Source organism: Biomphalaria glabrata, chromosome 16 (genome assembly GCF_947242115.1).
Source record: "Biomphalaria glabrata chromosome 16, xgBioGlab47.1, whole genome shotgun sequence".
NCBI classification, from domain to species: Eukaryota; Metazoa; Mollusca; class Gastropoda; family Planorbidae; genus Biomphalaria; species Biomphalaria glabrata.
In genome coordinates, this window is record NC_074726.1 from 2,416,053 (window position 1) to 2,433,163 (window position 17,111).

The following is a 17,111-nucleotide window of genomic DNA, read 5'->3' on the forward strand; positions in this document are numbered from 1 at the left end:
TTACTATAGTTGAAATTTTTTTATTGCCTTTGTACAGTTTCTTAAATTCCTGAAGCTACCGAATTCAGCGCGTCTTATAAAACAAATTGTGTACAAGCAGAGGATGACTATCGAAAGGTAATAACAACATAAGATGGAGGAGTTCTTTCCTCTTGTATTCTTCCTACCTCTATTTCTCTCTCTCTCTTTCCCTATCTCCTTCTTTCACTCTATCTCACAAAGATTCTATCTCATTCTCTCACATTCTGCCCCTAACAAACACAAAGCCACATTACTGCTTCTGTTTAATCAGGTCTAAGTTTTGATTTGGTCCTTAGATTCGTAGTCTTCATTAGTTGAAACTAATTTTCGTGAAGAATAATTACAATTTCGTACATATTATACCCTTCTCTGTTTTGACAAGATCTAATGAGTCAGAATTCTTATTACAATATGAAATACAAATAAAACATTGTCTTTTCTTTATCTTAAAATGGCAACTCTCTGACGTCTCTAGTGAAGACTTTTTCTCTAGAGTGGTACATGTCTTAGTTGGGTTATCATAGCAACTCTCTGACGTCTCTAGTGAAGACGTTTTCTTAAAAGTGTTAGATGTCTTAGTTGGGTTATAATAGCCACTCTCTGACATTTCTAGTGAAGACTTTACCTCTGGAGTAGTAGATGCATTAGCTGGATTATCATGAATGCTTCGATTATTTTTAGATTCATTTAAATTTTCCAATAATATTTCGGACTCTACAAGTTTTAATTTGGTCTGAATATTTTGTTTAAGCAAGTTGATTGAGTCAAATGGATTTAAATATTTTCCAGGCTTGAAGTGTTTGTTTGAAAAGCTGCTCTCATAAGTCTGAAGCTCTTCTTGGTATTTAGACAGTAAGTCCAGTTTATCTTTGTTACTTCCAGTCCATTCATCTTCAAGAGATTTTAATTTTGTTTGCATGTCGCTAACAAACATTGAAGCTTCTTGCGCTAGAATAGGTGATGAGATTTCATTCTCAAGTGATTTTCTTTCTTTTTCTGCAGACAAAAATTGATTCAATGAATATCGATCAGTTTGATCGGTGAGATCTAGAAGTTTTTGAAGCTGCTTCTGTTGATCCAAATCATCTTTCGTTTTGTTGTCAAATAAAAGACACCTGTAGTTACATTCTGTTAAGAAGTTTTGAATGTTTCCTTTCTGACTCCGACACCATGTTTCAAAACTTTCAGTTTCATGTTTGTACAAGTCTCCGTGAGTAAAAACACAAATAGTACTTTTAGCTATGACGCCTTCCCCTAATGTCGCCTTGATCAATTTGAGGGTCTCTTGTTCTTGTCTTGTATATCTACTACAGAATTGCAGTACAAAGACAATCGCAGTGAAACCATCTTCACAAAGTCTCAATGCTTCTTGGATCAATGCTTTGAAACTTTTCAGAGCATCTATGTTTTTATTGTCTGTATCGATGCCTGGTATATCCACCACTGTGATGATACAGTCCTCCCGATGGGAGACTCCTTTGACAGCTATGCAGTCAGTAGACAGCAAGTTATTTGAAGTCTTGAAATATTTCTGGCCTAGTAGTGTGTTCCCTAGGGAACTGATCCCATTTCCACTGGTGCCAATTAAAAGAAAGTTGAGTTGATTCATTGTGATTGATTCATTGTGATTGATTCATTGTGATTGATTCATGGTGATTGATTCATTGTGATTGATTCAGTGTGATTGATTCATTGTGATTGATTCATGGTGATTGATTCATTGTGATTGTCTGAAGAAAATAAAAAGAAAAAGAATTTGAGATCATGACATACTAATCATACTCCATTCATTTCATATTTTAATCAAATTAACATTCAAATTTGTTTTTCTAAAGCATTTTTCATACATTCGTTCGCTAAAGCTGCAAAGCCGTGTTGAGATATATTCTAATAGTCTCATTCATTAATCTCATTCATTAATCGCGTACATCTAACAAAAAAAAAAGGTCACTCATGCACAGAGCCAATATCTAACTCTAGATCTATGTCTAACTGAAGATCTACTTTATACTTTAGCAGATGAACATACAAAATAAAGTCTATTCATTTCAAATTTTAATCAAATATATGTAGGCCTATAAGCGAATGTTTTTATTTGAAAAAATGGATATAAGTCGATTAGCTATTTTGATAGCTTCATTCATATTATTTTTACATTCACGCATTCTGCATTCGCTTTCCTTTTAAAATTATTATTTCGTTTAATTGTTTACAGGGCACTCTCAGTGACTCTATCGAAAGTGATACGCAAATTAGGACCCGCGGGTCGCGGGTAATATATGTCTAGTATGTATGTTTATATCTATATATATCTATATATATATATCTATCTATATATATATATATATATATATATAGATCTTATATCTATCTATCTATCTATCTATCTATCTATCTATCTATCTATCTATCTATCTATATATATATATATATATATATATATCTGTGGCATTTTACGTCTCGAGAGACGATCTTTTCCCTTTGCAACTTCTTGTTGACTAGGGAGGCCAATCCTTGATACACAGCTGCGATCACAGGTTGGGCATATGTGATCACCAGGCGCCGTTGCATTTTCACCCTTCTTTCTGCTTCTGTTGTGTATGACATCTGCAATCCGTGACCCTTCCTTTATGCCCTCTCTCCATGTGGATCTATCCAGTGCCACCTCTTCCCAGTTGCCAGTTTCGATTTTGAAGAGCTTCATGTCGCGTTTGCATACATCCGTATAACGTAAAAGTGGGCGACCAGCGGCTCTCCTGCCTTCTATTAGATCGCCATACAGGATGTCCTGTGGAAGTCGACCTACTGGCATTCTACGAACGTGGCCAAGCCAGCCAAGGCGTCTGCTGCTGATAACAGAGCGGATGTCCTGGCACCCTGCTCTTTGTAGCACTTCCTCATTGGTTATCTTATCTTGCCACCTTATTTTAAAGATCCGCCTTTATATATATATATATATATATATATATATATATATATATATATATATATATATATATATATATATATATATATATATATATGTATATATATATATGGATGGATTTAATCCCCTATTACGTTTTGACACGCTCTTTCTCCCACCGGATAAATTAAAAATTGTGCATAATTATTCATTGTCGATAAAATACAGGAATCAGTCCAAAAATTAACAAATTAATTAATGATGTACAACTGTCACAGCTTTCCTATTATATGTATATCTCGATAGAATCTACCTTAGGTCTCGCTACGTCTAGGTGTCCCTGGTTCAGTTCTAGTTAACGAAATAAAACAATGAAACCACTAGATCAAACACATAAACTTTTAATCAGCTTTACTGCATATCACACACGCTGGTCTCTCTCTGATCAACCTCTGACAATCCCATCTCTTTTCCAGCGGCTATTATCTGTGATAATTTGTCTGCCATCCTTGTTTATGCGTGTAGCATCAAATATAAACAATACAAATTACTTTGTGTTTGACCTAGTTTCGTCTCGGCTGATTGACTTACTTTGGTTTTTTTTCCCGCCGTTACACGTGAGCGCACACACTTCACGACTTCACGGCCTTCTTGGTCCTTGACCTTTTCACAATGGCGATTCGCAGTTCTGCCTAATGTCTTCCAAGACTAAGTCAAGTAACTAGATAGACGAGCCTCCAAATATGTCCTACATTGGACTTTCTTACCCGTCAACTGGTGAGGGTGCACATGTATTCTCTTCACTCCGATTGTGGTTGCTCCTGTGCCTCTCAAGACCCAAATAGATTTCTTCCCAACGAATCCAGGATACATTTTTAATTTCCCAGCGTCACAAGTTACAGCTCCGGCCATCTGGATCTGATCAGATTCACGAGGGAGTTGTTCACCATGTTGATAGTCTATGCAAACTGACGCATTGTATGGATGTCCAGTCGGTCTTCCCTTGTTGCTGGTTTTAAGCTCCTGACTTCTGCTTGAGCCCATAGTCTCATTTCGTCTTAGCGAGCTTTTGTTTCTACATTGGGCTGCTAAATGTTCCGTTTTGAAACACTTAAAACATTTTCTTTTTTCACCAACACTTCTTTTCTGCAGACGGTCCTGTCTCCATTCTTGTTTAAAGCGACTTCTGTTATCATTAGTCTTTGCAGCAAATGCAAACTTGCTAGTTATCAAGTCAACTATTTAATTAATTTTCAAGTCAACTATTTAATTAACTATCAAGTCAACTATTTAATTAATGTTGTTTGCTATAACAGAGAGGGAGCTAAACACTGTAATTTTCAAATAAGTTTCATAAATAAGGGGTTCTTTCCATTAGATAAGCTTTTTTTTTAATTATTCTATTTTTTATTGCTTGTTAGTTTTACAGGTGCAGCGAAAGATCAGCGAATTTTTTGTATAAAGGCAGCCTACTACGTATAACGCTTGGCGAGTCTGTACATTTTACTTAAATTGTATGTTTACGCACGGAGCGATACCTTCATGTGAATTCTCTTTGTATCGTTGGTGAAATGGATAGTTGATGATAATCTGCATTCCGTTATCCGGATGATCAATTATCCGAGAGACTCCGATCTCAATTTATACAGATAATTGACATTGTACCATATATGTCTTTTGTAAATCGAGTTACCTTTCTGGGTTGTGAATTCGTGGACAGTACGCTTATTTATGTATTGCGTTGAGTCGTGGTGATTATAGGTAGTGTAGGCCTACTTGGAATATTATTGTATTAGGCTCTTTCTGTCTTTAAATATAATGTATGCCCCAGAAAACATTGCTTTCTGTATATTTAAAAAAATAATTAATAAATCTTTATAGCTTTGTTAAGTATGCATATTGTTGTACATCCGTTCCCTGTCCCCTTGACATACATTTTTGTTTCACGTGCTGACCGGCTTGATTTTGGTGTATTCTGAAAGGGCGTAAATGACCCGAGCCAGTGTGTTAGGAGAGACACATTCGTATTTTTCCTTTCTCGATTGAGAGATTCAGTACTTTTTGTTTGTTTGTGGTTCAGCGTATGTGTGTTTCATTTGGAGTATTTCTTTCACTGGGATTATTGACTTTTTTTTACAGCTGGATTAAACTTCAGTGAGAGGAAGACTGCAATCAGAGTGTTGGTGGCGACCGCAGAATCGGTAAGTTTTTGTTTTTTTGTTTTGTTTTTTTGTTTTGTTTTCGCGGGGACCTAATAACTTAACAATACATTACTCACTAACCATTGCTCCTTGTGTCAAAGCATTCATTCATTCACCTTGCTTGCTCTTTGTAATAAAATAACAATCAGGAGCAGGGGCAGACAAGCCAAGGCTTTAAAACAACCCCTGACATATAGATCACATTTCGGACCTTGCTGTCCATAGCTCGAAAGATGTAGATAATTTTTTTTAGAGCCTACGGTTAACTGTAGGGTTATGTGGCCAGCACAACGTCCACTAGACCATCCCTCCCCTTGAGTAATATATAGCAACATCTTCAACGTCTAAACACAATTAAAAAGCTCTTCGGTAGATATGGAAGCCTAAAAAAATGTGTATATTAGATTTAAATAGTTCTGTTATTTTAAAAACCTAAAGGCCCAAAGTTTATATTAAATATTACTTATTACTGCAAAATAACGTAAACTAACTATAATTTATCTAATTATTAATTATAAATATAAATTATTATAATTACCTAATTAACTAATTATAATTTAGGACAACATTTAAACAGTAGTTGTTTAAAGGCTAGAAATCGAACGTTATTATTTGTTTCAATAGTGTGAAAGACAAGGGTCGGCCCTTAGATCATTGGAGGCCCTAGGCGAAGTGATTTTGGCCCCAAAGGAATTAGAAAAATAAAAATAAACAGCGACCAAAAAAAAACGTAATTTATTTAAAACCTACAGTACTTCAACTGTACTTCAACAATACTTCAAAAATACTTCAACAATACTTCAACAATACTTCAACAATACTTCAACTGTACTTTAACAGTACTTCAACAGTACAATATTTCAACAATACTTCAACAATACTTCAACAATACTTCAACAATACTCCAACAATACTTCAACAATACTTCAACAATACTCCAACAATACTTCAACAATACTTCAACAGTACTTCAACAATACTTCAACAATACTTCAACAATACTCCAACAATACTTCAACAATACTTCAACAATACTCCAACAATACTTCAACAATACTTCAACAATACTCCAACAATACTTCAACAATACTTCAACAATACTTCAACAATACTCCAACAATACTTCAACAATACTTCAACAATACTCCAACAATACTCCAACAATACTTCAACAATACTTCAACAATACTCCAACAATACTTCAACAATACTTCAACAATACTTCAACAATACTTCAACAATACTTCAACAATACTCCAACAATACTTCAACAATACTTCAACAATACTTCAACAATACTTCAAAAATACTTCAACAATACTTCAACAATATTCCAACAATACTTCAACAGTACTTCAACAATACTTCAACAATACTCCAACAATACTTCAACAATACTTCAACAATACTTCAACAATACTCCAACAATACTTCAACAGTACTTCAACAATACTCCAACAATACTCCAACAATACTTCAACAATACTTCAACAATACTTCAACAATACTCCAACAATACTTCAACAATACTTCAACAATACTTCAACAATACTTCAACAATACTTCAACAATACTTCAACAATACTTCAACAATATTCCAACAATACTTCAACAGTACTTCAACAATACTTCAACAATACTTCAACAATACTTCAACAATACTTCAACAATACTCCAACAATACTTCAACAATACTCCAACAATACTTCAACAATACTTCAACAATACTCCAACAATACTTCAACAATACTTCAACAATACTTCAACAATACTTCAACAATACTTCAACAATACTTCAACAATACTCCAACAATACTTCAACAATACTTCAACAATACTTCAACAATACTTCAACAATACTTCAACAATACTTCAACAATATTCCAACAATACTTCAACAGTACTTCAACAATACTTCAACAGTACTTCAACAATACTTCAACAATACTTCAACAATACTCCAACAATACTTCAACAATACTTCAACAATACTCCAACAATACTTCAACAATACTTCAACAATACTCCAACAATACTTCAACAATACTTCAACAATACTTCAACAATACTCCAACAATACTTCAACAATACTTCAACAATACTCCAACAATACTTCAACAGTACTTCAACAATACTCCAACAATACTCCAACAATACTTCAACAATACTTCAACAATACTTCAACAATACTCCAACAATAATTATTTAATACTTCAACAATACTTCAACAATACTTCAACAATACTTCAACAATACTTCAACAATACTTCAACAATATTCCAACAATACTTCAACAGTACTTCAACAATACTTCAACAATACTTCAACAATACTTCAACAATACTTCAACAATACTTCAACAATACTCCAACAATACTCCAACAATACTTCAACAATACTTCAACAATACTTCAACAATACTTCAACAATACTTCAACAATACTCCAACAATACTTCAACAATACTTCAACAATACTTCAACAATACTTCAACAATACTTCAACAATATTCCAACAATACTTCAACAGTACTTCAACAATACTTCAACAGTACTTCAACAATACTTCAACAATACTTCAACAATACTCCAACAATACTTCAACAATACTTCAACAATACTTCAACAATACTCCAACAATACTTCAACAATACTTCAACAATACTCCAACAATACTTCAACAATACTCCAACAATACTTCAACAATACTTCAACAATACTCCAACAATACTTCAACAATACTTCAACAATACTTCAACAATATTCCAATAATACTTCAACAGTACTTCAACAATACTTCAACAATACTTCAACAATACTTCAACAATACTTCAACAATACTCCAACAATACTTCAACAATACTTCAACAATACTTCAACAGTACTTCAACAATATTCCAACAATACTTCAACAGTACTTCAACAATACTCCAACAATACTTCAACAATACTTCAACAGTACTTCAACAATACTTCAACAATACTGCCACAATAATGCTGGGCACAAGTCAAGGTATTTCTTCGTTAAAAAAAATGTTTAGAGTACTATGCGAAGCCCCATTCAATCGGAGGCCCTAAGCGGCTGCCTAGTTTGCCTTTACCAAAGACCGGCCCTGGAAAGAAAGTAACACTATATTGTTTGATACAACATAGGTATTAATATTTCTTTTCTCTGTACAGAGAGTGTGAATATTGAAGCGAATTTATTTTTACGTAAGGCAATAGTCCATATAAATTCAAGTATTACTATTCGTACACTTTTATGATAGTTGGAAATAATAAATATTACTCTCGTATCATAAGATGTATCACAAGATTTACAGCTGGAGAGTAATATTCTTTTATATAATTTTAAGACTCAGTTATAATTACATTTTTGTCTTACTTTGAGTAAAAAAAAAATACATACCAGTTACTGGACATACTCCATCGTCTCTTCGAGGTTATATGTGACTAATTATGATTGATTATGAATAGCCTACGTTAAAAATCCTTTTTTTTTTTGTTCATACGAAGTCTATGCACTTAGGCTAAGTTTATAACTTTAAACTGTTGGTAGTGAAGAAAGAGAGTCCCCAAGAGACGAACACAATAGGCCACAATAAATGTTTAAGTGATGTGCATACCTTCCGTGTGTATGGGTGATAGTTTAGTTAGGGCCACGTCCTTGTCCTCGGTTTGAGATACAGCTGTAGTCAAATGCTTAATGTCAGTATAGTTTATAGGCCAGTGTAGAGATCTACATTAGAATTGTATTTAGGTTTAAACTGATCTTTGCATTCGTATACTGGTGTTATAACATTTATTGTTATGTTATTGTTATGAATCGTGCATGCATACATTGGTGTTATAACTTTTATTGTTATGCTATTGTTATGAATCATGCATGCATACACTGGTGTTATAACATTTATTGTTATGCTATTGTTATGAATCATGCATGCATACACTGTTGTTATAACATTTATTGTTATGCTATTGTTATGAATCATGCATGCATACACTGTTGTTATAACTTTTATTGTTATGCTATTGTTATGAATCATGCATGCATACACTGTTGTTATAACATTTATTGTTATGCTATTGTTATGAATCATGCATGCATACACTGTTGTTATAACATTTATTGTTATGCTATTGTTATGAATCATGCATGCATACATTGGTGTTATAACTTTTATTATTATGCTATTGTTATGAATCATGCATGCATACACTGGTGTTATAACATTTATTGTTATGCTATTGTTATGAATCATGCATGCATACACTGTTGTTATAACTTTTATTGTTATGTTATTGTTATGAATCATGCATGCATACACTGGTGTTATAACAGTTATTGTTATGTTATTGTTATGAATCATGCATGCATACACTGGTGTTATAACATTTATTGTTATGTTATTGTTATGAATCATGCATGCATACACTGTTGTTATAGCAGTTATTGTTATGTTATTGTTATGAATCATGCATGCATACACTGGTGTTATAACAGTTATTGTTATGTTATTGTTATGAATCATGAATGCATACATTGGTGTTATGACAGTTATTGTTATGTTATTGTTATAAATCATGCATGCATACACTGGTGTTATAACAGTTATTGTTATGTTATTGTTATGAATCGTGCATGCATACACTGGTGTTATAACAGTTATTGTTATGTTATTGTTATGAATCATGCATGCATACACTGGTGTTATGACAGTTATTGTTATGTTATTGTTATGAATCATGCATGCATACACTGGTGTTATAACAGTTATTGCTATGTTATTCTTATGAATCATGCATTCATACATTGGTGTTATGACAGTTATTGTTATGTTATTGTTATGAATCATGCATGCATACACTGGTGTTATGACAGTTATTGTTATGTTATTGTTATGAATCATGCATGCATACATTGGTGTTATAACTTTTATTGTTATGCTATTGTTATGAATCATGCATGCATACACTGGTGTTATAACATTTATTGTTATGCTATTGTTATGAATCATGCATGCATACACTGTTGTTATAACATTTATTGTTATGCTATTGTTATGAATCATGCATGCATACACTGTTGTTATAACTTTTATTGTTATGCTATTGTTATGAATCATGCATGCATACACTGTTGTTATAACATTTATTGTTATGCTATTGTTATGAATCATGCATGCATACACTGTTGTTATAACATTTATTGTTATGCTATTGTTATGAATCATGCATGCATACATTGGTGTTATAACTTTTATTGTTATGCTATTGTTATGAATCATGCATGCATACACTGGTGTTATAACATTTATTGTTATGCTATTGTTATGAATCATGCATGCATACACTGTTGTTATAACTTTTATTGTTATGTTATTGTTATGAATCATGCATGCATACACTGGTGTTATAACAGTTATTGTTATGTTATTGTTATGAATCATGCATGCATACACTGGTGTTATAACATTTATTGTTATGTTATTGTTATGAATCATGCATGCATACACTGTTGTTATAGCAGTTATTGTTATGTTATTGTTATGAATCATGCATGCATACACTGGTGTTATAACAGTTATTGTTATGTTATTTTTATGAATCATGAATGCATACATTGGTGTTATGACAGTTATTGTTATGTTATTGTTATGAATCATGCATGCATACACTGGTGTTATAACAGTTATTGTTATGTTATTGTTATGAATCGTGCATGCATACACTGGTGTTATAACAGTTATTGTTATGTTATTGTTATGAATCATGCATGCATACACTGGTGTTATGACAGTTATTGTTATGTTATTGTTATGAATCATGCATGCATACACTGGTGTTATAACAGTTATTGCTATGTTATTGTTATGAATCATGCATGCATACATTGGTGTTATGACAGTTATTGTTATGTTATTGTTATGAATCATGCATGCATACACTGGTGTTATGACAGTTATTGTTATGTTATTGTTATGAATCATGCATGCATACACTGGTGTTATGACATTTATTGTTATGTTATTGTTATGAATCGTGCATGCATACACTGGTGTTATAGCAGTTATTGTTATGTTATTGTTATGAATCGTGCATGCATACACTGTTGTTATAACAGTTATTGTTATGTTATTGTTATGAATCATGCATGCATACACTGGTGTTATAGCAGTTATTGTTATGTTATTGTTATGAATCGTGCATGCATACACTGGTGTTATAACATTTATTGTCTATGTTCTTTCACTATAACATTACAGACAGAAGAAAACAAGTGGGAAGCGTGGTCTAGAGGCTAAGTACGCTAACTTGGCTTGTCTTGACTACGACACCCGACTCGGGCAGAGTTGTGTTTACTCAGCGCCTGAAGGCAGCACGGAAAAACCTTCTCGTAGATACCCCCTGCCCCCACTTGTCGCAAATGAGATTGGACCAAAGCGCTCTGAGCTTGATATAAGCATGAAAGTAGCGCTATATAAAAGGGATAATTATTATTATTATTTACATGCACCATCAGAAACTAATGTATTTACAGACGTACAATCTACTCTGTAAGCATTGACTGATGTTTACAAAATAAACCATGATAATACATTTTCAAATTTCAAATTGTAATATAACTGCTATATTTCAATTGAGCCCTTATCACATTGGTATCATTGGAAATAAGAAGGATGATAGTCTATCAAAGGCTGGGTCATCTATGGAACAACCAAACAGACCAGTAAACTACCTCACTGTCAATGTTACCTTAGCCTATAAACATCACGAAGAGGGGGGGGGATATTGCGAAACATGGATCAAATAACAAAGTTAGCAGACTTAGCAGAACTATTTGGGTCAATATCTACTAGCCTACATGTAAGTCTCTACTATGATTCAAGGTTTATTCACGAATCTTTATATTTACTTGTTAGACTCCATATGTTAGAAGACCACTGTTTCTTCCTTTCGGTGAAATGTCGAAACGTTATTTCTACTCTGGTGATCACGAATCGTCCAAGGAAGCACATTCTTCCTATTGGCGTTACATGAATTTAGTTTTTTTGTTGATTTAGAAGTTTTTAAATTCATTGCATATTTTTCGGTCTTAATTTTGTTTTTCTATTCATTTTGAGGCCACCCAATTAACTTCACCTAGGGCCTTCAATAACTTAATGCCGGCCCTACGCCCACCCTTATGAAACAATAAAGTACATCATTTTGAATGCCCCTTCCTAATTCACCATAGACAGACCCTACTACCATTGCATCCTAACTAAACCAACACTCTGTATGACAACTGAAGAAAAACAGCAAGCTATTTGTCCTAGGCATAGACTGCCATAGAGTTGAAAGCTCATCAGTATCATTCTGACTAGAACAACTTTAACTTAATTTCTTAACGATATTTGTCAATGTCCCAGCATATAACTATTATAAAGATTGAATTCAATGCTAGCTATCTATTCTAATGTCAATCTCTATGATTTCGAAGATTTAGGAAGAGTGTAATGTTTCACATGGCTACTACGCAAACCCAGCTACGACCTGCATATTTTCCCACATTGTGTGCAGACAAAGCCTTGCAGTGTATCACCAATCCTACGTAATGTCGAATGCTAGCTATATCAATCTAGAATAATATGCCAAGGGATTCTCTTCAACTAAAGAACTGATAAATGCATTATTTAAGACAATGAAAACCTATAAAGTCATTGCCTTTAATTCACAGCTGTCAAGGCATAGCTTTTCTTTTAAATTCTATATGACGCTATCTGTCTCGTAAGACAATGGATGCGCCCAGATGAGTCTTTGGCTTTGGTTACGTCTTGAGAGGGGGCAGAATCTGGACTGACTGATCAAGCCAATTCTGGATCGACAGAGTTTGCCACAGTTCGAGCATTTATATTCATCTGTCCTAGGGCTCACTGACAGGGCAGCTTTCTTTTTCTTTCTCTTGACCGATGCAGCTTCATTTCTTTTGCATTCAGGCATAGCTTTTCTTTTAAATTACAGAACCTATTTCATGTAATTTAACTTAAGTTCGCTCTAACAGTTGTTTTCTTTTTTTATTTTAATAATCAATGTCTATGTTTGTATGATTTTTAGTTCTTATTATTTACGGACTCGTACAATGTTATGTTAAATTAGATTTTACAGACATACAAACATCTATTAATTTAGTTCAAAAATGGACATGTTGAAAGTGATGAAAGATATCTGCTTAAGAAGGGATGTAGACAGACCTACTGTTTTCACAACGACACTGTCACAATGTCAATAAAAACCCTGACCTAAAAAATTAAATCTGAGAACCCATAAAATTCAATGTGTTATGGTGTATGCATCCTTCTTGTATTTATAACATAACATTTTTACAGTCTGTCGTTAAGTCTTGCCTGTGTAACACAGTCATTCGTCTCGACTGTTCATACCCTGCCCGCTGCCACCCCCCGTTGTTCTGCGGGAGGTTTGGACCAGGAAGTAGATTATTTTCAACTCTGAAGGAACATCCGAAACATGTTAAACATTTTACAAACACTATTTTATTAAGAAAGGCAGAAAACATTAAGGATCTTTATTTTTTTACTATTCTTTGTGTTTAACTTCTTGGCTATTTATTAATAGAAAAAAAACTTATGAATTACTTATAAAGACACAAAGATTAGTGGCATATTTCTTATTCCATACACTAGAACAAATTCGTACAAGTGCTTCTTTTTCCATAGTGCCATTAGAGAATCAAATGGGTTGCCTGAATTAGGAAAACCAACGACTTAGCAGAATTTAGGTTTAACATGCATGACTAGATTGACACATGAAATGCGTTAGACGAAAGTGTCTTCTTTTTATAAAGATAATATCAGCTCACACTGTCTGCCTGGCCTGTCAGGGGGAGGTATGGCGAGAATGAATCTTAGTTTGATATTTTGGTATGATTGTTATATCCCCTTGTTATGAATGCGAAGTGTTGCACGTGTTGTGAACTGAGTGATTAAGTCTTCGTTGAATGTGCGAGAGAGTGTGTTAAATCTTTCTGTAGGTCTGTCTGGTAAAAAAGTGTGTACACTTTATTTCTCCCACACCCATTCTCGGATCAAGTTGAAACTTTGCACAATTATTCATTGACATAGACAATACATGAATCATAAAAAAGTAACCAATTAGTCAATTAATTACTAATAATTATTTTGTTTGATACCAACAAGAAAAATTAATTATTTAAAATTCACAGATACGGCTAAATTTGTTGGGATATCTCAATAAATAATTGTTCACGCTATTTCTCCCTCTCTCAACTCAATTTGATACTTTAAACCAGTGATGCTCAACCTTAGTCGACCTGCGGGCCATTTTAACTTTCGAAACGATTGTCGCGGGCCACATCAACAAAAAAGGTACGAAAAATGAAATCAAAATTCACCTGAAAGTATTTGAAACTATTGGTTCTAGTACTTACATTAATTAATGGGATAGTTAAAGTCTATCATTTTTTACGCGTCATAAAAATTAAAATGGTTTCATTTCTCTACTTAAAATGTGAGCAACATTTTAGCTACTTTTACCACCTACTTATTTTCTTGTCTCTTTTCGGTAAATATTCTCATCGGTTCTCCAATCTGTAGGCGTAGTTTAACCAATCTCTTAGACGCGGCTCAAACCAAGAAGGCCTTCATATTTGTTTTATAATGCCGCTGTATATGTTTGTTTTTTTTTGAAACAGCCAGACTTTCTTTACAAAACAAATATGTTTGCTTATTATCATGTTCCACAAAAAAAAGATCCATTCACTTTTCCTGGTAGATTCTACATTCAGAGTTCCATTTCATAAACTCATAATCGCACACTCGTTAAAGGTCATGGTATGATTGATAGAAAAAGTGAGGGCCCTAAAGAAGGTAAAGATACATTTACAACTTCTTTTAAGAGGGGAGGATTTTCTACTTTTTGTGCCGACGTTTCGGTGGGCCGGATGGAACCACATCGCGGGCCGGTTCTGGCCCGCGGGCCGTACTTTGGGCATAGCTGCTTTAAACAATTATTAAGCGTGCCCAAGTAAACACGAATCAATTCAACATAATACGCAATTAGTCTATTAATTATTAGTAACTATTTTTTTGTTTCATATCGAATAAGGGAAATAACGTAAACATTATCTATAGTAAAAAAAACAAAAAAAGTAGTTTCCCCTTTCAGACCTTGCGATCTATGGGGCAGATGATGTTAAGGTCATCTGTTTCTATGGCCAAAGGTTAACGAGCAGGGTGTCATGTGGCCAGCACAACGACCAACCGCCTTTACTTTCTCCAACTAAAGTAAGGTACCCATTAGAGTTGGATGGACTCAGGGGTGCCCTAAAATTCTTCTTCGTCATCGTTCTCATTTTTATTTTGGAGTGCTCAGATGACTAGTGGTTTCCAAATCAGGGAGCTCTCCATATAGTTTTCTTTCTATGGTGGTGTTTTGGGGCCATTGTCTTATACTGGCATCTTGGTAAAGAGAGCAGTTTTGGAGGACGTGTTCGGCATTCTCTGGTGACACTCCACATTGGCAGATTTCACTGGTTCAAATTTTGTGCTTCCGGTACATATGTTGTCTCATTCAGTTGTGTCCGGTCCTGAGTCGAAAGATTAGAAATTCAAAATCCAAGTCTTCACCGAGATTCGAACCCAGGACCCCAGATTCGGAAGCCGAGCGCTTAACGACTCAGCCACCGCGCGCCGAACATTATCTATAGATAAAGTTTAAAGTTCATGGTTCTTCCCTTTTAGATAGGCTTTTATTAAAAGTATTTTATATGTATTATATATTTAAGTAAAGTCTGTAATCTATAAGATAAGAAGATAAGATATACTGTTTGGATGGGCAGGCCTAAGTGGTCTATAAAGATGGTAGCGACGAATAAACGCTTTACATAATGACGTCAAGGGACCTCTTCAACTGGCAATAAAAAAATGTACGATGTATAAATAGTATCACTTTAGATTACGTCAGTAAAATACCCGTGGCTGTGTTTAGAAATAACTTCGAAAAAGATTTATATTCTGTTACAAGCATAATCAGCATGTAGGTATACAAGATATCTTGAGCAGATAATATTTATGACCTACTTATTGAGAGTATTGTTGTAACTTGGCTGGTTAAATGTTTACATTTAAGCCACCATAAAAAACTAGATGTGTAGTCAGTTTTCAATATATAGAAAATATAGAATATGATTTTTTTTAAAGCGTATCAAATGGGAAGAACTCCACACTAACACATTTAAGACACCATGAATAGCACTATCTGTTTAGTCAGTAGTCAATATACCAACAAGCAAAATAAAAATTAAAAATAAAATAATTTAATTAAATAACGCGTATCTAAGGGGAAGAACTCCACACTTACGAACACATTTAAGCCACCATGAATAGCGCTATCTGTGTAGTCAGTATTCAATATACCAACAAGCAAAATGAAAATTAAAAAAAATTAAATAATTTAATTAAATAACGCGTATCTAAGGGGAAGAACTCCACACTTACTAACACATTTAAGCCACCATGAAAAGCACTATCTGTGTAGTCAGTAGTCAGTATACCAACAAGCAAAATGAAAATTAAAAAAAAATAAATAATTTAATTAAATAACGCGTATCTAAGGGGAAGAACTCCACACTAACAACTAACACTTTAAGCTACCATGAATAACACTGTCTGTGTAGTGCAGTAGTGTATTGCCTATTTTTTAATCCGATAAAACAACAAACAAAATGATTAAAAGAAAACAAAATAAGGGGGGAAAACTCTACACTTACAACTGTATCTTTAAAGAATGTTAAAGTTATTTCCCTTATGCGATATTAAAGAAAATAATTAATTACCGATGATAAATTGACTGATGGATGATCTTTTTTTTTTATTGATTCATGCTTTGTTAGGTACAATCAACAATAGTTTAAAGTTTCAACTTGATCTGAGACTGGATGTAGAAGAGATAATGTGTACAATTATCT

General features: G+C 33.7%; 2 protein-coding genes across 3 annotated transcripts in view; one reads left to right on the forward strand and one right to left on the reverse strand.

Annotated features, from left to right (window-relative positions):
• Positions 1-271: 271 nt before the first annotated feature.
• On the reverse strand, positions 272-8,861 carry LOC106076868 (GTPase IMAP family member 9-like). 2 transcript variants are annotated; one of them, XM_056013748.1, is made up of 2 exons: positions 8,752-8,861; positions 272-1,751 (listed from the first exon to the last, which is right to left on the reverse strand). In XM_056013748.1, exon 2 carries the CDS (start codon positions 1,628-1,630, stop codon positions 362-364), a length of 1,269 nt encoding a protein of 422 aa, XP_055869723.1. In that variant the 5' UTR covers positions 1,631-1,751; positions 8,752-8,861; the 3' UTR covers positions 272-361. The 2 variants fall into 2 exon arrangements, with proteins under 2 accessions (XP_055869723.1, XP_055869722.1); XM_056013747.1 differs by lacking the exon at positions 8,752-8,861 and adding an exon at positions 8,535-8,745.
• The window catches only part of LOC106075706 (uncharacterized), a 73,796-nt gene continuing 61,537 nt past the window's right edge, over positions 4,853-17,111 (forward strand). The window contains exon 1 of the mRNA XM_056013740.1: positions 4,853-5,127. The gene's annotated coding sequence lies outside the window, so the exon portion shown is untranslated. The remainder of the gene's footprint in view (positions 5,128-17,111) is intronic.

Coding starts and splice junctions, on each gene's coding strand:
- LOC106076868 (XM_056013748.1), bottom strand. CDS start 1,630: ATGAATCAACTCAACTTTCTTTTAATTGGCACCAGTGGAAATGGGATC.